Source organism: Amblyomma americanum, chromosome 1 (assembly GCF_052857255.1).
Source record: "Amblyomma americanum isolate KBUSLIRL-KWMA chromosome 1, ASM5285725v1, whole genome shotgun sequence".
Taxonomy (NCBI): Eukaryota; Metazoa; Arthropoda; class Arachnida; order Ixodida; family Ixodidae; genus Amblyomma; species Amblyomma americanum.
Window position 1 is genome coordinate 98206678 of NC_135497.1, and position 20879 is coordinate 98227556.

The following is a 20879-nucleotide window of genomic DNA, read 5'->3' on the forward strand; positions in this document are numbered from 1 at the left end:
GGCTATGGCCTGGTTCATAGGATGCATATGTTCAGAAACAAATCTACTGTAACACTACCACATGATCCAGTTGTCTGGTATCGATACCAGCAGGTATAGCATGCACATGCCTTCATACCTGAAGGCATTTCAGTTGATTCACTTACGTGACTGAGTGGAAATATTTTTTTTTTTCAGACACACGCGTCCCATAAACTTTTGCAGAAAACTGAGCACCTAGTCAACCCCAAAACTAGCTTTGTCGTTTTTGAACATCCAATACGCAATTCAAATAAACAGTGCCATTCACTTCTGCCAGGCAGATGAATGTGACCCGAGAGTGAGCACAATATCCGAGGAGCACAATTCAGAACAAAGCGAGAACCGAAGAGAAAAAAATACAATACACACCCTTGCTCGTTGAGCGTTGATCAGTTCCCTCTTTTTGTGGTTCCTTTGGTACATGGTAATGATGCGGCGAAGGCGTGTATTCAAGTCTGAGGGAGTTGGAAATTCCAAGGTGCCCAGTTCACCTGTAAGACACAATGAAAACAATAACGAAAAAGTTTAAGTTCAATTTTTACCAATATAGAGACACAAAGTAGCAACCTCTATGTCAAAATAAGGAGTCTGTTGGGGAAGAATACTGATAGCATGTGTTTCAGACCCCCTTCAGCTTCAACTCACAGTACTGCACTTCCCTAAGTAAAGGATGGGAAAGTCAAAAAGCTCAGCAGTAAATCCAGTGAGCGCAACACTTGGGAGCACACATCACCTTGCCCAGCTAGCCACATTATGCTCGCTCAATATATACACAGCCAAGCAATAAGCAGATTTAGAGGCACCTGCAGTAACTTTTTTGCATCAAAATATACATGCGGCAGCCCCGACATAACCATGACAGTGATAACATTGCTATTAGGCTTTTTGACAGCCACCTTATCAGGAAAAGAGAGCAGGCAGGTAATGCCAGCAGAAGAAAGGTGCACATGGCATTGCAGTCGGCAACAGAGCGAAAGTTCAAGCTGTTCAACACATATGATAGCAGAATGGAAACAAATGAATCATTTCTCTGAAATCATACCCTGCCCGAAGTGCAGCGAGAAAGTGGCAACCCCACCTAAGGACCAAGGCAAGGAGTACGGGCTCAGTGTAAAGCTTGTGCTCATGTGCTCAACCTATGCCATGCGTGAAGAGCGATTTTCTTCACAGAGTGTGGCAGGTGACGGCGATTCAAAGCATAAGTTATAGGGCTTTAAAAGTTGTCGCTTCAGAAATGCAAAGAAAAGAGTGCATTTGTTTCTGAAGTGGCAGCTTCAACACCCTATAACTCAAGTTGTATGATAGCCAGGATGATAATTTTACCCTTATTGCATTCCTTGGTGTCAAGAGAACCCAACAGCATATACTTGAGCAAGTTTCCCGCAGCAAATTTTCTTCAAACCTCTTCACAAAATACTTGCATAACAGTTGCATAAGTCCTCAATGAATTGTTTTGCATGAAATTTGGTTTTCAAGAGCAGGCTCTCCCTTTAAAATCCCAAAGCGAATCCGGCTATGAGGAACTCCATAGTGAAGGGCGCTGGAAATTTCGACCACCTGGGGTTCTTTAACGTGCACTGACATCGCATAGTACGCAGGCCTCTCGCATTTTGCCTCGAAATGCGACCGCCCCGGCTGAGATGAAATCCGCGCAGTTCGGGTCAGCAGCCGAGCGCCATAACCACCGAGCCACCGCGGCAGCTTTTATCATTAACTTTTGTACCATTTTCTTCAGAGAGAACTGAGGCACTTGATGACATTCCAACTTTTTCTGTATAGGCCATGTATAAATAATAATTTGCAATTAGTTTAATGAGTTGCAGTGACAAATACTGTCACTTTTTATACTTCATGTAATTTTACAAGATGGCATGCCTTCAGAGAAAAACTAAGAATGTCATCGGTTATGAGAACTCTCTGCCAATATATTCATGCAATTAAGAGAAGATGCAAGTCTTGCAATGATAAAAAAATGCGAAAATTTCGATTTTTCAAGAATCCCATATTCGAATTCAATTACTCTAGAGCAGAGTACTGCACGGGCCTGATTTTTCCGGCCCGGACCTGCTGTTTAAAGCCCGAGCCCAGGCCAGGCCCACGGCTCCAAGTTTGCGCAGATGCCTTAAAAATGTCCTGCTTAACTGGCACATCAAAATACATCAAAATGAAAGAAAACTTCACAAAATATTCTTCTCAGCAGAAAAGGGCCCAGCTAAAATTAAAGAACAGACAGAAGCAAAGCTTGGTTAAAAAAATTTCACCAAGGCATTTTATTTAAAGCTATTGTGTGCAATGTACATTAAAAAACTATGGATTACAGGCCTTTTAAATATGGCTCCTTATTAGTAAATAGCTGTGGTAGAACGTTCTCCGCTTAATCACGCACATAAAAATAAACCACCCCTGGAAACTATGCCACAGGAACTTGAGTGGGCAAGGGCAGGAAAAGCACCGTGAACGGATTCCCAGCCGCCAATGACCGAAGAGAAAGGCCATTTGCGGACTATTGAGTGTTGACTTTTCTTCTCCCTCTTTTCTAAGACCGACGCAAAGGTGTAGCTATCCGTTTTATGATTCGCACCGCGCCGTCGCCTTTCCTCGCGAGCCACCACATGTAGCTCGCCCATGGCTTCGACAAAGAAGCGTTGGCGGCAGTTTAGTTGTGCAGAGTCTTGCCTTGTTTCTTGGCCCAGAGAACGCAGTGGCAGCGCCGGCCTGAGTGAAAGGATCCGTAGTACGCAAAGTTGCGTTTTATTTCGTGGAGTGCACAATGCAGTGCCAGTGCCATGCTTGCGCCACAAAAGGCACGCAAGAAAGAAAAAGAGTCGCCGAAGACTGTGGCCTTAAAAAGGGTTATATAAGCGCATAGTAAACTTTGCGTTATTGCTATAGATTTTTTTTAATAACCTGTTTTTACGGCTTGTGCGATGTCTAAATATTCTCGAAGTTGTCGCAATAACATTTGTTTTAATTTTAATGAGCAGAATATCGCACTTTGAATTCATGGCTGCATTGGCCGCATCTCTGCAGAGACGAAAAGCAAAGGCCCCTGTTTATTGCGTATACATTTGTTTGAATACCCTCAGATTCTTAAAGCAATATGCTCTTATCCAATGGCGTTTCCCCCGCAGAATTTTTCGGAGCTTAGGTCATCATACATCCAGGTGGCCAGCCCATTTATGGCCATGAACTACCATGCACGTGGGTGCTCCTTACCTGGCACCTGGGATGCAGGTACAATGGGCCCACCAGCTGCAGGCACAGGCTGTTCACCTGTTGAGGGGACCGCCTGTTCGGAAGGCTCCGAAGGAGGTTTGGCCTCTGAAGATGTCGATGGCTCAGGAGACACAGGATCCTCTTCATCAAGGTCTTTCTTGCCTTCTTCGCGCTTGTCTTCCAGGTCTTCAGGGTTCCTAAATACAAACACCTACTGTGTTAATCACAAAATGTGATATATAAAACTTTACAGCTACTGACACATTCAGTATAAAAATGATTCAGGGCAGAATATGAATTGTTTCCCTTCAAGCTAGAGCATTTCTATCAGAAATGCATGCCACTGCACTAGACTTTCAGTATTAATTACACATCAAGCACAGTCACAACATAATGATGCAATCAAATAATGGTGCCATCCATTGCATGAGGTGCCAAGCTGTGGCTCCAGTGTGGAGAAGAATAGCCCTAGCAATTTTTTATACAGTCGAGCCCACTTATAACAGACTTGACAGTCACGGTTATTGCGTTCGTTGTATTCGAAGTTCATAGTAAGTGGACTTACAGCTAAAAATGCAGAGTCAGGCAAAAGTGATGTTTATTTAATGAAAAGGTCCGCATGCATGTCTGCTTCTTTATGCATGTCCTGAAAAGCTCTTTTCAAGCTATCCAGAGTTCATGTGGCTCTTGCCGAAATCCTGTTTGCCAACGAGCTGAGTTAAGAAACGCAATATTACTACAGTGTAATCCACTTATAACGATACCAGATATAACAATCCCTTATAACGATCAAATTCTTTAGATTTATCAATTCTCGCATTGTCCCTATGTAAAAATAAACCACACATAACGATACAATTATAGGCGAAATAGGATTCTGGTCCCCCAGATGGTGTTGTTAACCACCAAAATTTGTCTGAACATTTGATAAAAATAAAATACTTTGAAACAAACGACGTAAAAACTCCTCAAATGGATTGACGTGGTGAAATCTGCGAGGGAGCATTGCCTACGGCCTTGGAACCGTGTGGTATCATCGTCACAATTGCTGGAGGGAGGAGCTGCTTGGTCCCTGGCGGGCAACGCTGCCGCGCTGGCCACAGCGCAGCCCTTGGAAGCACGCCATGATGATGTACACTGATAACATCGGTGAGGGTGGCTCACTTGGCAATCCTGGCAGAGTGCCAAGACGCTGTGCGCCCCTGACTGGAGCACCTGTGGCATGGTGGTAGCTACATACATGGGGTAATACCTACATGCATGGGGGGTTCTTTTTGTTTGTTTTTTTGCCGGTCCAAATACAACCATAATCGGTTATAATGATCGGATTTTCCAGTTTTTCTCAGTATCGTTATAAGTGGACTGGACTATACCATAATATCCAGAGTCATCGCCCACCCCCCACCACCTGAAATTCATAGTAAAAGTGGGGTGGCCATGTCTCAGGGAACAAACAAAAAGTTAGAAAAAGTGAGAAAATATGCATTTTTTAGTTTGCATCTAGCGTGGCTTGACAAGAGACACACTTAACTTCAATCCCTGGATGTTATATTGCTCGCAAGACTCATAAAAGAATGTTTTACTGTCCACAAAAGCCACTGGTTGTATCGCGAGAGGACAGCTCCAAGAGCGCAATTCAAAGCAGTGACTGCGATCAGCCAGTGTCCAAAAGAGAATGTAGATTTCTTTCGAAAGAAAGCGCCACCTGTTGTACACAACTGCAACTGGGTCCGGCATCATTATCCAGGGGTCGTTCAGCCATCGAATTGCGACGTATCTGTCAGCGCTGCATATCACAGTACAAAGATATACGACCTAGGGGTGGGCAATGACTCGGGATATTACGGTAATTACAACTCGAACATTCACGGCACTTGGCGGTAGGTTGGCCGATGAGTCTCAGACTCTCATCAAAGTTGCACGGATGCAGGGATGAAGCTAGTGCAACACACTTGAGCACAGAACGTATCAATTTCACTGCCTGTTGTATGTGTGCTGCTTCTTCCTGGCAGCAGAGCAGGAGTTGAGAACTGATTGGAGAACGCACATCACACGACTGGCTGGGCCAGCAAGGCCTACCATGCGACTGTCAAAGTTCTCCGATAGCTGCCACTGGTTGATCACTGACCGCGTGCAGTTTTCAATGCTGTCCCTCTTTCACGTGCACCATGCTTCTTTTACTTTAGACCGACTGGCACACATGCATGCGCCAAGTGACACTGCAGCCCGTTGGTAGCACACCTGTACGGTGGTTTCAATGCTGACTTTTTATTCCTTTTTTCTGGGGGGTAACTACACTGTTCTGGAAAGGGGCACGAGTGTCACCGAAGATATAAGAAACACTTCTCGATGTCCGTGCTGGCGGGAAGCGTGTGTTCTTCAACAGTGAGGCCTAATTTGCGGCGCCTTCTCATTCACTTGTTATATAATAAGAGTTAAGCTGTCACGGTCAATCATTGTATCTGAGGCACAGTGCCAAGCGAATAGATATTTTTACGGCAGCTAGATCCTCATTCGTAGTAAGCGAGCATGCCTTATAACTGCGGCCACTATAAGTGGGCTCAACTGTACTCTGTTTTATACACAGTGCATACTGCTACCAAAGCTAGCATGCCTCTTAGCAATGACTACGTATAAGCAGAAAAGTAGTTCGTCATTCATTCCAGAACGAGCATCATTCGTTGGGACAAGGCTCAACGTCCTCACTTCAGTTCACCTTTTACCACATTTTTGTCCTGCCCCTAACAGAGACCTCGAGAAGTGGAGAAGCATGAGTGACAAGTGGAAGAGTGATACAGAACTGGCCTGCCTATTTACTAGACTCCGATAGCACCCATTAAGTAGTTCATCAGTGAAAACTACAATCAGAGGTTTCACTAACTGAATGCCTGACTGACTTGTGAATGATTCCTTGTCCATGTTCATGCCAAGGATGTCATCTTTACCACTTCATTTTTTCATCAAAACCCTCCGCAAGGCTTCGAGACAGATATACAAGTGATATGCTACTGCAGTCGCACTACTTGCGTAGCCTCCAAAACGTTGCATGCTAAGGCCAAAATTCTGAAACCTTCCTTAACTTCCTTACTAAATGTTACCTTCCCTCTGAATTCTGAAACCTTCCTTACGGGACTACGTTTTCCTGCAGGGAAAACGTAGTTGCAGGGAAAACATAGTTGCATATACCGGGTGTCCCACCTAACTTGAGCCAAGGGTTAGAAAATAAATTATTAGAGACAAGTGAGCGAAACCAGTTGCATATTGATAACAGCCATCTTGCGCACCAAAGGCAATATTTTGTTTCGCCATTAATAATAAGTTTAATTACCTAAATTAATAAATATTGAGTTCAGACAACAAATTGCATTTGAAGAGTTGTCGAGCACCTTCAGAAACCCCCATTTCATCCCTTCCTATAAGGAAACCCTCATGTGTGCAATTTTTTTCCCAGCTCCAAACAAAGCCTGCGAATACAAAATAAACCATGTGACTAATGCACTTGTGCGCCAAGATTGTGCTGCTCTCAAGCATGCTTTAAGCAAACAAAATCACTTGCAGCCTTGACTCGACGGCCCTGCACCAGCGGCGGCAACTCGCACAGTCATGTACACTGGCTGACGCAGACGGGAAACCACGTGGTTTATTTTGTACTTCGCGGGCTTTCTTTGGAGCTGGGAAAAAAAGACATTTGAGGGTTTCCTTATCGTAAATGATGGAATGGGGGAAGGTGCTCGACAACTCTTCAAATGCAATTTGTTGTCTAACCTCAATATTTATTTAGATCATTAAACTTAATTAAAACTATTAATTAACTGTGAAACAAAAAATTGCCTCTGGTGTGCAAGATGGCTGTCACCAATATGCAACTGGTTTCACTCGCCTGTCTCTAATAATTAATTTTTTAACCCTTGGCTCAAGTTAGCTGGGACACCCGGTATACAATTTTCCCAGCAAGGAGGAATATCGCCTCGAACTTAACCCAAATAATGCGGGCGATCGCACCATCCGCCTCGCATGCGGTAGGTGCAGGGTTCAACCCCCAGTGCCGCCAGGCACCCACTGCTGACACAATGGGTACAATCTTTCCCCTGGTCTGGTGCTCTGCTTATTTAGGGCGAAATGCTTGGGAAATAGGTCTTTGACCCCACCTTGAGAAGTCGAAATTACCTTGTGCCATGGCGCTCTTTGGCCATAGATGCCCTTGCGCCATAAAAATCCATAAACATCATCATGTGTGCTTGAAACAATTCTTTTTGCCGACATTTTTTTTTTTCTTTAGAATTACTGGCTGTCAAGTTGGGGGTGCGGCCCTTACACGAGTATATACGGCATGTACGCATATGGCTATGCAAAAAAGAGCCATCCCTTGGAACACAAAAATTTATCCACACCAAATGCGCTAAAAAATAGAACAATATGCACACTGGCCCGGATCGAGAAATGAGTCATAACACAGCTAAAACAGGTGTAAAAAAATATTACCTTCGCTAGCTTCCAACAGTCCAAATTGTTACCTTATACTCCTGTTTCATGGGCAAGACTGAACTCCTTTCAACTCTCTTCAACCATGTTAGTCTTTACCTTCAGGGAGATGCCCACAGTGTCCCACAGCACTCCTTAAAGGTGGGTTCAGACGAGCGGACCAGATCGCGGATGGTCCAGGCGCGTCAGCACTGTCCGCGTGCCACATGAAGTGACCGTCGCTGCTCTGAGCGACCTTGAGCGGGCAGCACGGTCTTTTCCGGGGCCAGACCGCGAACCGGATGGAAAAGGTGAGCACCTTATTCAGTCCGGGGGCTTGGCGGTGGACCAGAATTGTTTTTGCTCTATTTTGCTTCTAGGAGTGTCAACGTTGGCTCGAGCGCTTGTCTGGCTATAGCTACCCGGAATGAAGACGGCTTTGCTCCATGCTGGCGCCTTTCGTTTTGGCGTGCTTTTTGCCGTATATGCAGCTCGAGGGCAGCATTGTGTGTCCTCCTTTTCACGTTTCGTTCACTGCGTTGTTCACTCCGTATTTGCTGCAATTTGTCATTATTGTGTGTTCAAGCGTGTGCGTGAGTGCCCACTTCGCTTTGTTGGTTCTGCTAATATGAGTGAAGTTGGAAAGAAGGCGCTCAGTCACGAAGCGACCATCACGTTTTTAGCGCTCGTTGAGAGTTGCAAACCTATATGGAATATTGAACACTCTGACTACATCAACGTGGCGCTAAGGAATAGGTTGTGGCAAAAGATCACCACGGAAACGGATAAGCAACATCCAGAGTCGGTCCCATGCACAGTCGGCACGTAGTGTTTTCATTTTTTTTACTGATACCTTTCAGCTAAGCGAGGTTTCAAACTTGCCCTTGCGATTCATTTTACTTTGTTACTATTCCCTACGCAGAATTCTTGAAGACGCTGTTTGGAATTAAGCGCCGGACGTTTCGAAATGAACGTAAAAAAGACCGACGAAGAGTGGCCAGGGAGCCGCGCAAACAGCGCAAATACGCTGGGGGAGAGTATGCGCGGATTGTCCGCTGTATTCGTGTGAATGCTCAACGTCCGGGACGACTCGCGGATGCTTGGTCACGTGTCATGACAACCGCGCTGATGAGCGCAGACCGTCCGCGATCCGGTCCACTTGTCTGAACCCACCTTAAGGGAAGGACTGCTCTTTTGGACCAAAAGTAACCCAAAAATAATTTTTCTAAAAAATGTGTTTTCTGGAGCCTATAGCTATTATTCTCCTACTCTACCAATTTTTTCCTTCAGGAAATCTGTATTTTGATCATAATATTAAATTCACATCATCGTGTGGGCAGAATTTGTGCAGGAGCAGAAGATTTAACGGCATAAAAATTTTCGATGCCCGGCTGTCTTAGTATGTTGATATCTCAATGTCTAGGACAGATAGATATGCCATATTGTTTGCTAAGGGAAGCTGAAGGCACAATGTGTGCAATAATCGAAGCACAATTGCTCAATCACGCTTCAAAAATTTATAATTTTGCGAAGTTTATCAATGCATAATACTGACGCCTTGAACGCTGCTATTCCAAGTGCTGTAAAATTACTGATGAGGGTAAAATGGAAAAACTGCTGTGATTACTGCACTCTTCACTCGCTATACTATGTATCCATGAATTAAAAGTTTTTATTGGTGTTTTTTTTGCACTGAGGTACTAATGAATGACTAATTAAAATAATCTTAGGAACTAATTTAGAGAAAAGGTATTTCAGATTAGAAATCAGTACAAAAAACTGAACAAGGTGAAATTTCATTGGGATTGGACAAAAAATAAGCAAAACAGTTCTAAGACCACTTCTTCACGGAAGGAGATTGACCATCTCCCTCGAAGAGTGAAGGGAGCACTCTCGTTTCGAATATGCTTTAATTCAGAGTACATGAATAACATTTTTCTTTAATAGCATTTGTATTAATTTCTATGACACAAAATAAGTATTTCAGCTCGGTTAGTTAAGTTTATATTAGCGACTGCATTATTCTCTCATACTAGGCATTTGACAGCTTGCCTTCCCTATGCTATTTTGTTTGTTTTTATCTGTCACATGCATGCTCGCACGTCGCACATGTAACCGTGTAGCATTCCTCCATGCCATGTAGCACTATATGATGAATGATGCATTCACGCAACCTACACAACCTCCTGTATTGAAGCATCAGAGCGGAAAATTTCCAGAGTCACAACCTGTACCGCTCACTTGACCATTGTTGTATCCAGCGGTATGCCACTGCTGCTTTGCACCACAGAGATTACGCATAACTTGTAGAGTTTACTAATGTCAATGACCGGCACGATGGTGGAAGCACCTCCGGCCTCATGATCCGGCAAAGTGTGCACAAAACTGAATGCACAAGCTCCGAAGCCAGTTTGTGCTACCTACTTCCAGGCTGGAGTCATTGGTCATAACCAGTTTACACACTAGATGGCACCACCTTCTCAAGATGGTGGTGCTCTTATAAAACGTTTTATATAAAACAATGAACAGCAGAGGCCCAAACAAATAGAGAGCAAAAGAAGGTTCTCTCATGAGCACTTACGCCGTCATCTCTGCAAGAAGGGCAGCTCCATCAGGAGGGCCACATCGAGCCAGAAAACACAAAGTGTGATCCTGGCGCATCAGGTTAAACCTTTCATAACCTGCAGATAAAAATACACGGTGAAAGCCATGCAAAAATAACAATTCCTGTAGGAAAATACTGCAGTAAGTGAAGACTGACCATGTTTGTAAACACCTATCAAAAGAGACTTGTCAGCATCTTCATCCCACCAAGGAGCAGGGGGTTCACCATCAGCCGTAGGTGGTGGAATAGGAATATCCCTGCACAACGCAAACAGCATCCCTTTTCAAAACACTACGTCATGGGCAAAGTGGTATACTAGTAAAAAACCTGCAACAGTTAACTCGCTTATGGCAAAAACATGGGTAAAGTGAAGCTGCGGTCCCACTATCTGAAAGTAGTCACTGCGATGCTACACGTGCATGCTTATAGCTTTAGGCACAGCAGTCAAGCATTTAACTTCTTTTAACACAGTGGTTCAGCTACACGGCCTCATTCAATATTAGACCTACCCTGTCCTGTTTGTCCTGTCCGCAACTTTTGAAAGGTACTGCAAACAACCCCGTCACCTATCATCCCCCCCCCCCCGCATCATAACAATATGACTCCAGGTAGCCCATAGAAGCAGAAAAGAGAGGCAGGGGGAGGGGGGGGGGGGGGGGGGGGGCGGCCCTTTTGATCCCTTCGTAGGAGCTCTCCCATGCTTCCTGGCCTCTTCCAAGTTTTAGTCTTTGCCTGGAACGAAGGTTTCTTTTATGTGCGATGCCACCATCAGCACTGCTTTTGCTGATGGTGGCATCGCACACAAAAGAAGCCTTCATGCCAAGCAAAGACTAAAACTTTCACTCTTTCAATTTCCCAACATGAAAAAATGTGTTTGCAGCCACTGACCAAGTCAAGCAATGATGACTTTTTGGAACCCGTACGGCTGCCTTGTTCACAAGGAGGTGGACAAAAAAAGCAGGCACATTTTCCACAAATTTTCTACGTAAAATGCACCTACTTGCTTTGTCTGACACATTCTTTCACTTCTATGCCAGACCAGACAAATTTTCATCAAATCCTTGACTACAATTTCCCAACATGTAGAATAAACTTTTATTTGTTAGTCAGTGCCCTGTGTTGTGCAGTTTCATTGTGTCCCGTGTCAAAGCATTGTTTACTATGTTCTTAAACCAGCACATATTCTCCAGAAAGACATTGCCAAAATCCCTCAGTCCTCTTTCCAACTTTGTCGACTTGCTTTTCAGGCCTCTTTTTGCCATGCACTGCCCAACTCTGTTGGCGCTCTTCATTCAAGACAAGCCAGCTTCATTCAATTAAGCCTTGCTTAGCAAAATTACTCAACTTTAGAGCTCAATTACTGTTCCGCTGCAAAATAGCAGTGTGGCTCTCTTGGCACAGTACGGCACATAAACATCAAAGCACTTCCACTACTGGAAATCCTACAATGCAGACATTTGCAACAGAGTCAGAACAATAGCCACTCCATACACAATTAAAAATTCAGCAATAAACGCTTAGCGTCATGTTCAAGGAATGAATTGTCTGGACTTAAGCTGGCACAAGCGTCTGCGCAGTCATGGCAGTCTGCCAGGCTAGCCCGTGACTCTCGCTATGTCGTCCATAATCGGACACCAACGCAACGCGCTGCCTGTGCTCAAAGGTAGGGTGCCGCATTTATCGCATTTGCAGACGCCCAAAGCTAGTTAAAGCACCGCAGTGCCATTGGCGTGTCCGTCAGTTAAATCGTGGTTTAACTGCATCACAATGTTTTGTGGGAGAAAAGCCCGTGGTAGCCATCTCTCTGCACCGTACTCACCTGGCTGGCACTCCCGCAAACACCTGCTGATGCAATTCTCCTATGATCTCATGTTTTAGGTAGTAGAGAAGGCGGACCCTCAGGAGGACCCTAGAAAATGAGAATGCACATGCATGAACAAATGAAGAACCATTACAAATTAAAAGTTCAGCCTTACTTGTTGGCATGCCGATGCAAGTGTTTACGGTAGCCATCATCACAGAGGAGGAGATCGGGGTTGTACTGGTCATCCCGAGCCCAATCAGCCAGCATGTCAGGCGAATCAGGCTCTCCTTTCCCGTTCTTAAGCTTTTTGCCTTTGCGTCCCCTTGGCACAGGTGCCGACAAGCCTGTACATCAAAACGTTAGCAAGCTCAACATCTCAACAGAAAACACAGCACAAATAAGAATTTTGTAAAAAACGTTACCCGAGTGATTCTTGTGGATTCTGGTCTCGCCATCTTCAGTTGGTGCTATCAGATCCCAAATGAAGCCCTTGATCTTCTCATCACCTTTGTAGTGCCGCAAGCAGTACAACAGCTGCAAATATCCGAGAGCACATTGTACTTAGGCGACTTTACTAACTTGTAATTAACTCGACATGCTCAAATATCCAATGGACGTACCACAACCCTGGAGATGTCCTCAACGTCTTTTGCTGTGACTCGTCGTCGCCAAAGTCCAATAGCTATGCTCTCTTCCCAACGGCCCCAACCAAATGTGAGCAGGCCTTTCTCCACTTGAAAGCACTCGGTGCGAGTCCAATTTCCAGGTGCAATGTCACCCAGAAACTCATCCTCAGAGAAACCTCGGCTGGCTCGACCACCCCGCCGTGCCCGACCACCTATCACTGGTGAGTCACGATGACGTGAACGCCGACTTCCTCTGGTGCGCACTCCCGTCTCATCATCTTCATCACTAGACTCCAGCTCTGACAGGTCTAACATGTTGTCATCAGTACCAAAACGCTTAGTCTGAGTGCGCCTACGAGGCTCTTGCAAAATTAGCTCATTTCTGCCCTTCAGCTCATCCACATCCAAGTTTGCCTTCTTGGCCCATTTCTCCCAAAAGTTTGGGTCATCAATTTCTATGTCACTGCGTGTGGATGAAGCTGTAAAGGATGCCTTGGAGAATGTAGAGCCTTTCCCTTCCGACTCAATGGTGATGGTATGTGTCCGACGCAGCAAGATTTGGTCAATGTCCTCTTCACAAAAATTGTTTCCTTCTCCATCATCATCCATAATGGCACCATAGGCACCTTTACGGAGCAAATCTTCGATTTCTTGCTTGGTTAGTTGCTGGTTTACCCCAAGACTTTCCTTTTGGGAGTTCATTGACTGCAAGACTGCCCTGTCCAAACCAAGCTTCAAGCTGGCTTTGTCAAACATCTCTCGTTCATATGTATTTCGACAGATGAGGCGATATACCTTGACTGCTTTGGACTGTCCAATTCGATGGCAACGGGCTTGTGCCTGCAAAGTACACCAGAAGCAATTGCATGATAACCACTTTCATTGTTACCATCACTTAATTCAACTGCTTAACAAAAATAGTCTCAGTAACACACCTGAAGGTCATTCTGAGGGTTCCAATCGGAGTCAAAAATTATGACAGTGTCAGCAGCAGTGAGGTTGATACCCAGGCCTCCCGCTCGAGTGCACAGCAAGAATACAAATCGGTCAGAGTCTAGAAAAAAAAAACAATAATGTTAGCCTTCCATGAAAACATATTCTCCCAGATTTTCAAATATAGTCACCAACGGAAACTTCGGACCCGATTTTTCGATCATGATTGACTATGAAGACTTTTCTGCAGTACCACAACATGCCTCGAGAGCCCATCGCAACTGACTGCTCGAATTTTCGGACGTCATCTGCACTCATCACAGCACCACGGTCCTAAAAAGTGTGCAGTGGAATCATGTTAGGTTAGGTTTATGGGGGTTTAACGTCCCAAAGCGACTCAGGCTATGAGGGACGCCGTAGTGGAGGGCTCCGGAAATTTCAACCACCTGGGGGGGTCTTTAACGTGCACTGACATCGCACAGCACACGGGCCTCTAGAATTTCGCCTCCATCGAAATTCCACACAAAGAGGGATCGAAAATTTGTTCGAATAAAGTGGAGGTCAAGCAAAAGGGGTGCCTTTTAAATGACGATGCACATATTCTCCAAAATTTTGAGCGCGTTTGAGAGTTTGTACCGCTCTCGGACGGCGTCCAATGCAAAAACTTGAATACAGCAGAATCTATACGAGCACGATTGATATGAATTTCAGGATGGTACGAATTCATAAAAATTCCTTGGCTCCCCACTACGAATGTGCGAGCCGCAATCGCACCCTCAAGTACAAAGTCCTACCTGCACATCGCCGGCACGTGTTCGACACACACTGCAAACAGTGAGCAGTGCGACTGTCATAACCGACGCCGCAATAACCAGTACTATGGGATGCGCCACAAGCCCGTACATCACATCACAATTGTTGGCCGTGCGATATGTCCTACAAGCAGTGCAAGATGGTGCACAGCCCACAAATCACCAATGTTGCGATTATAAGTTGTGTGGTATCACAACCAGGGCAAATTTCTGAAGCCCTACGCTAAAGCACCTGTTTCTTTTTCTATCGTTTATTTTCTTCTTCCTCCCTTCCTCACGGTGCGGTTCAGGTATCTGCTAAAAGCAGAAGTGAGCAGCTGCACAAGGGCCTGCATATCGCCAAAGAAGCAATTGCGAGTCGCATGCTATGCACTGCAAGCCGTGGCGACGCAGCCATAAATATATTACCGTATTTACGCGCATAATATGCACACTCTTTATTCAGAAATTAGGGCTCCAAGAAGGGGGCGTGCAAATTACGCGGGGATTCCGCAAGCGCGACTTAAAAAATCTCCACAAAGGTCATAACGCACAATATAGGTATAGTGTATATTGCTGCATATACATCAGTACCCAGACCCGCACCCCACGTTGCCCCCACACCCCCTTTGCGGGATTGCATGAAGGTGCATGCATGAAGCTCAATAAGACGCTAAAACAGCGTCATCGCTTGAGGCCCAGCCAATTGTTCGGTAGTTCCGGATTCCGTAAGTTTGCTTTCGTAAACTTCGTCCGGGACAGAAACCGCAAATTAATAAATCAATTATCACTCCACACAATTCTTTAACAGTACCGTGCGAGCGTCGACCAACTGCTTGTCAGCGCCTTATCGCGGTGCGGGGTGTCGTCTATGGGCAAACTTGTGCGCAAGCAGTTATTCTCGCTGGCTTCGCCACTCCTCACCGTGATAAGGCGCTGACAAGTAGTTTGAAACTTGCTGTGTAGTTGTGATATCCCATCGCAAGACACGACCGAACAACCAAACACAAGCCGTCAGAGCCCCCAAGAAAAGCGTAGCCGGCAGTCGAGTCACATGCATCAGCCAAACAAACAGCAGTGTCGGCTCTTCTATCAGCTGCCGATCCTCCCTGGAAGTGCTGCCAGCCGTTCCGAGTGGTGATGCCGCTGGTGCTGCCGTGATTGTAACAGCGGCCCCTGACGCCACCATGAACGCCCAGTGCACAAAAGATTCAAAAAGCCTTCCGAAAAAACACGCGGTATAGCCAAACGCTACTGGGTAGAGCCACAGGGTAGAGCCCACATGCATGATGGTGGTCTAGCGCAGCACGGTGCGTAAAATATGAGAGTAAAAAATTTTTTTATAAACCCGGGTGATAAGTTAAGGGTGCGCAAATTACGCGAGGGTGCAAATTATGCGGGTAAATACAGTATCTCATCAGAAGTACATAGGTCTGTGTGAATACATTTCCTGCGCTTTGTCAGACAGGTTTGTTTGTTTTTGATGATGCAAATATGTTTTGAGATGAGATTTGTACCATCGAGATTCTACTGTAGTAGCCACAGTTCGTGCAACTTATCTGTGCAGAGTCCTCTCATCCTGATTACAAAAAGAGGCAGCAGCAATACGCATTACCAGCATACAGCTTCACAGAAGTGGTGAGTGGAAGAAACTAGCGGTGCTCTTCAAAACGTGGAGCGTGTACCCGCTAGAAAACGCATCACAGCCCCAAATTTTCATTGCGAAATGGACAATATCTGGGGATTTGATGACAGGCAACCAACTCTCATTACACGCAAGCCACCACTGAGTGTATGCAGTAACGTATTGTTGGATTCGGTTTTTGGCTTCGGCCACAAGGCCTAACTACGACGACCAACGTGACTGGAGCACACGCTTCGGTCATTTGTCAGTTGTGTTTTCCAATCTTTGTTACCATTTTCATTTCTTTTATGGCCCTCCATATGGCATGTGCAATTCCCAAACCGGATGGTTTGTTTTCAAGTGTTAACTTTCTCCCATCCCATGAATTCGTCTGCGACATGCTGCCAGCAGTACAACTATTGAATGCTGAGCTCATGAAAGCAGTCACCACCCGTTGTCTATACGAACAAGGCAGGGTGAGATGCAGTAAAGTGCAGTTTCAGAATGTGCATACAGGGTCTGTCCAAAAACTTCCCGGAGCGATTTTTTGTAGTCTGCTATGTCGCCTGGCGGGGCAGCACTTCAGGTGGAAAAGTTAGTGGGGGATCTAAGATTCGAAACCACACCAGTCTCAGTTGCCTGCGGGCAGTTGTTGGGGCAGGTCACATCCCACGCAGAGGCACCTACAGCATCTTCACCGAGAAAAAAAAATAGACCAGCTTTTGGAGCAGCGCTACGCAATCAAGTTTTGTGTGAAACTGGGTAAAAACGGGGCAGAGACACTCAAAATGCTTCGAAAAGCCTACGATGACAACGCAATTAAACAAGGCCAAACTTTCATGAGGCACAAGACATTCCAGGAAGGTCGGGAGTCCGTCAATGACGACGACCGCTCGAAAGCCCGTCGACACCCCAAACGGGACATCGTTGTAAAAAGTGTGTCAAGTTTTGGACAAGGACCAGCAGGATGATTGCAGAGGAGCGTGGAATAAACAAAACAATCGTTCATCACATTTTAAGGAAGGATCTTCAAATGACGAAAGCCTGTGCGAAAATGGTGCCAAATGCCTGATGAGTGAGATGAAGGAAGAGCATTTGTTGAAGTGCCAGGAATTGCATGAACGCAACGAGATGGACCCAGAATTTTTGGGCAGAGTGATCACAGGGGACGAGACGTGGATTTCTGAGTGCTACCCCAAATCAAAGTGTCAGAGCAGCGAGTGGCACATCACAGTCTCTCCTCGACCGAAAAAAGCAAGGATGAGCAAATTGCCAATCAAGGCAGTGCTCATTGTGTTTTTTGACAGAAAAGGTGTGGTTCACAGTCAATTTGTGCCACAGGAACAAACCGTCAACAAGGAGTTTTACTGTGAAGCGCTCAAACGGCTGCGCAACACGGTTCGACGCGTCCAAAAAGAAATTCGCGACAACTGGCACTATGACGTGTCAAGCCACACTGTGCTCATTGTCTCAAGAGTTGCTGGCCAAAATGGGCTTGGCAATGCCGCCACAGCCACTGTACAGCCTCGATGTGGCATCATCAAATTTTTTTTTTTGTTCCCATAGATCAAGATCCCTTAAGGGGAGATGCTACCCGAAGACACTTTTTTTAAAATACATAAGCTAGAGCAATGAAACTCTGGCTCCTTATAGAGTTTTTTATGCTGGTTTCAAATATATATTTAGTTTTATTGCAAGTTTCATAGTTTTTGTTCTGTGCTATGACAAAGTGCAAAATATACGCCTTTTTGCCCCCCCTCTTTCCATCATTAAACTTTCATAATTATGAACCACCCATGGTTCATATTCTTCCACATGCACTATAGAATGCCAAAAACTAAGTAAGAAGAGCACATACTATATCATATCCACATGAAAAATTTTTACTTGGGAAGTCTCCAATAACCCCAACCCCTATATCTGTTTACTTGAAATATGTGACATATATATAAATAATATTGACATTTAAATAAGATAATGGTATTCCTCACACCTTAGAGAAAATGTGGGTAAAATTTCATCCAGATCCGAGCACTAGAGGTACCAAAATCAAGGTGGGCAAAGTCAAAAACGTGCCAGAAATTGCATTTTGAGAAAAACGAATTTGAAGGTTAGAATTAGAGTTTATTTACAAAAGAAGGCCTGAAATGTGATTAAAATTGCACAAGAAAAGAGTCAAACTGTTCCTTCAGCAGCCACTGCCACTAAAATGAGCCAGCACCATAGGTTTCTCCCTCACGGCGCTTGCACGCAGAGTCGTCGGCACGAGACTTATTTCTCAGCATGCACCGACGCGCTCTCGACTCTGCTGTCTGTTTGGCAGACATCTTTTTCTGGCGCATGCTGTCTCTTGATGAGCCTAGTCCAACTAAATCTTGAGGTGGAAGCACGCCCAGCTCTTCCAGTACACGCTCAAAACTAGAATGCCCTCTGTTGAACCAGAGAACTGCCAAAGCAGTGGCCATCTCCACCACAAACCTCGAAGCAAACCGTGTTTTAGGACAGAGAAGCCATATTTTGCTATTTAGTGACTCCGCTGCATTCTGAGTTTTGCCCTGAACACAGCGGGCCAGCAGCTTCTCATCGGTAAGCCTCTTATATATAGGAAGTATAGCTTTCCCCTGGGCTTTTGTGAGCAGGGGTGTGTGGGCTGGTGCAGCTTCACCTAAGGCTTCGGCACGCCTATGCTTGCACCAGGATGCTGGTCCATCTGGGCAATATTTATGGCTGCTCGCACCATCTGATGAGCAAGAATGAAAGTAGGAAGCCCAAATCGCCTGGTGCATTCCTTTCACACTGCCCCTGTTGCTTGTGATAGCCACCTGATAATAAGTAGTCAACCTCTGAATGGCAGGTTCCTTCAGCTTCTCCCCTCTTGGGAGTGGCTCTTTCAGCTTGCGAAGAGCAGTCCCAAGGCGCTTCGCCACATGATTGGTGCAGTCCTCTTTCTCAATGGCACCACCATAAACATTTGCTTCGACAACAGCAGCGTAGGCTTTCGAGTCACCATCACTCAGGAATTTTTTAAACTGCAATGGTGTGTCGTAGGATTGGCTCCTTCGCCATATCCGCACTGCAGCTTCAGCTTCCATCGCATGGGATGAACAATCAACATTTCGTTCGCATACAGGGCCATGAAAAGCTTGCCAAATGTCTTCATTTGGCAGGGCCTTGTGTCTGCTGCACGCTAGGCAGAAGTTGGACAGGACTTCAAAGTCCAAACAAAGTCCAGTGTCAAGGGACACAACAGTTCCAATTCCATTGTGGCTTTTATGGCCTCGTTTGTGCCATGTGCCATAATACATAACGGCAATTTCATCGCCGCCTGCTTCACTGTGTGTGATCTGTCTGGACCGCGCAAGATTTTCGGACACGGCACTCATTGCCGCATCACGAACTTTCCGGGTGATTGCAGAAAATGATTTGTGGTGCATTGGCTTTGGCAGGCCAAGAACTGCAGAAAATCGAACTAACTGCTCGTAGCCCATCCCCACCGAGCGCGCTGCCACAACAGTTTTCACATTGACAGCGAAGGCATCGCGCGAGCTCCCGCTGTCATAGGCTCTGCTTGCCCTCGGTCCGTCGCCTGCCACACTCGAGCTGGCCTTCCCGCCTGAAGAAACTCGCCGCGATGTGTACGTCGCCGAGAGAACACTTTCGGGGCACGCACTGTTCTCGCAGCGTAGCTCAAGGTACGACGCAAGTCCTTTGCGTTTGTCGGCCGATTCGCAGACGCGCATTTCCGAACGTCGGCACGTCGGACAAACCGCACCGCGCGCAAGAAGGCTCAGTGCCGTCAGGTCCGTGAGCACAGACGACTCCTCATCTTGCACTCTTTCTTTGTCGTCAAAGAGTCCAATCTTCTTTTGCGATGCACTGACGTACTCCAACGCCGCGTCGAACTCGCCGGATGAAACGGCGTCGCTGTCGCTAGGCCTCGCGGCCGCGGGTTCACTTGCCGTTGGGAGAGTCTTCACCGTCAATTTTCGTCGCCGTCCTCTAAATTTATGCTTGGATGCATGCTTCACTGGCCGGTGACTACGCCTGCTACTGCCGCCTTCATCCATAACGAATATAAATTTGAAAAATGAACGTCGTTTGGCTACGCAGCTCGGAGAGAGAATGGACCCAGCAAGTAGGCTTCGCCACACGCAAGTGCGCAGCGGCCAATGGCGATCCCCGATCCGCACCACGTGATTTAAAAACCAGTCACAGCTCTCGAAAAACTCGGCACGCGCATGCCTTTTATTATTATTTCTTGCACTCTAGCAGCCCGGGCAACCATGGTTATTGGAAGAAGGAGGCTTGGCTGAGCTCCGCATGCGATTGCCAGTGGCGAGCGGCCGCGAGTTGTCGGCCACGAGACGCTAGAAAACGGCGCACTTTCGGACTTTTAACAGCCACCCTGTGCTCTTTAAACGCAATTTTGACCCAGTTAGAGTTCTAATTCAGCCTTAATTTTTATTTTCATAATAGTAGAGACACTAAACTTGACAAAACACGCGAAAACAAAAAATCAATTTTTTTCGCAAAAAACCGCGTTTTCGACCCGCATCTCCCCTTAAAGGAACTCGGCATGGGACGCTGGAAGCGGTAAAAGCAGCTGCGACGACCTCACTGAAGGAGGTTTCCATTCACGGCTCCTAGGGAGCTTTCAATGTGAAGCGTTAGGAATGGTGCATCGAAGCAGGGGGAGAATACTTTGAAATGTTCTGAAAAGATTGTAAGCTAATATTGAATAAATAATTTATTTAAAAAATTCCGCGAAATTTTGGTGCAGACCCTGTAAAACTGACTC

At 45.8% G+C, this 20879-nt stretch overlaps 2 protein-coding genes across 6 annotated transcripts in view; both read right to left on the reverse strand.

The window, feature by feature from the left end:
* kis (chromodomain helicase DNA binding protein kismet) overlaps positions 1 to 20879 on the reverse strand; it is a 162878-nt gene that overhangs the window by 73000 nt on the left and 68999 nt on the right. For all 5 annotated transcript variants that reach the window (XM_077646309.1, XM_077646307.1, XM_077646308.1 and 2 more), the window contains exons 17-25: positions 13669 to 13787; positions 12728 to 13573; positions 12530 to 12641; positions 12280 to 12451; positions 12123 to 12212; positions 10460 to 10560; positions 10280 to 10379; positions 3238 to 3434; positions 391 to 512 (exon numbers count right to left, since the gene is read on the reverse strand). In XM_077646309.1, coding sequence (XP_077502435.1) covers positions 391 to 512; positions 3238 to 3434; positions 10280 to 10379; positions 10460 to 10560; positions 12123 to 12212; positions 12280 to 12451; positions 12530 to 12641; positions 12728 to 13573; positions 13669 to 13787 — 1859 coding nt within the window. The remainder of the gene's footprint in view (positions 1 to 390; positions 513 to 3237; positions 3435 to 10279; positions 10380 to 10459; positions 10561 to 12122; positions 12213 to 12279; positions 12452 to 12529; positions 12642 to 12727; positions 13574 to 13668; positions 13788 to 20879) is intronic.
* Positions 17664 to 20647, reverse strand: LOC144113315 (uncharacterized). Its single transcript, XM_077646304.1, has one exon. It carries the CDS (start codon positions 20146 to 20148, stop codon positions 18286 to 18288), a length of 1863 nt encoding a protein of 620 aa, XP_077502430.1. The 5' UTR covers positions 20149 to 20647; the 3' UTR covers positions 17664 to 18285.

What these genes read in the sequence shown, in the direction of transcription:
- LOC144113315 (XM_077646304.1), bottom strand. Translation starts at nt 20,148, where the DNA reads ATGGATGAAGGCGGCAGTAGCAGGCGTAGTCACCGGCCAGTGAAGCAT.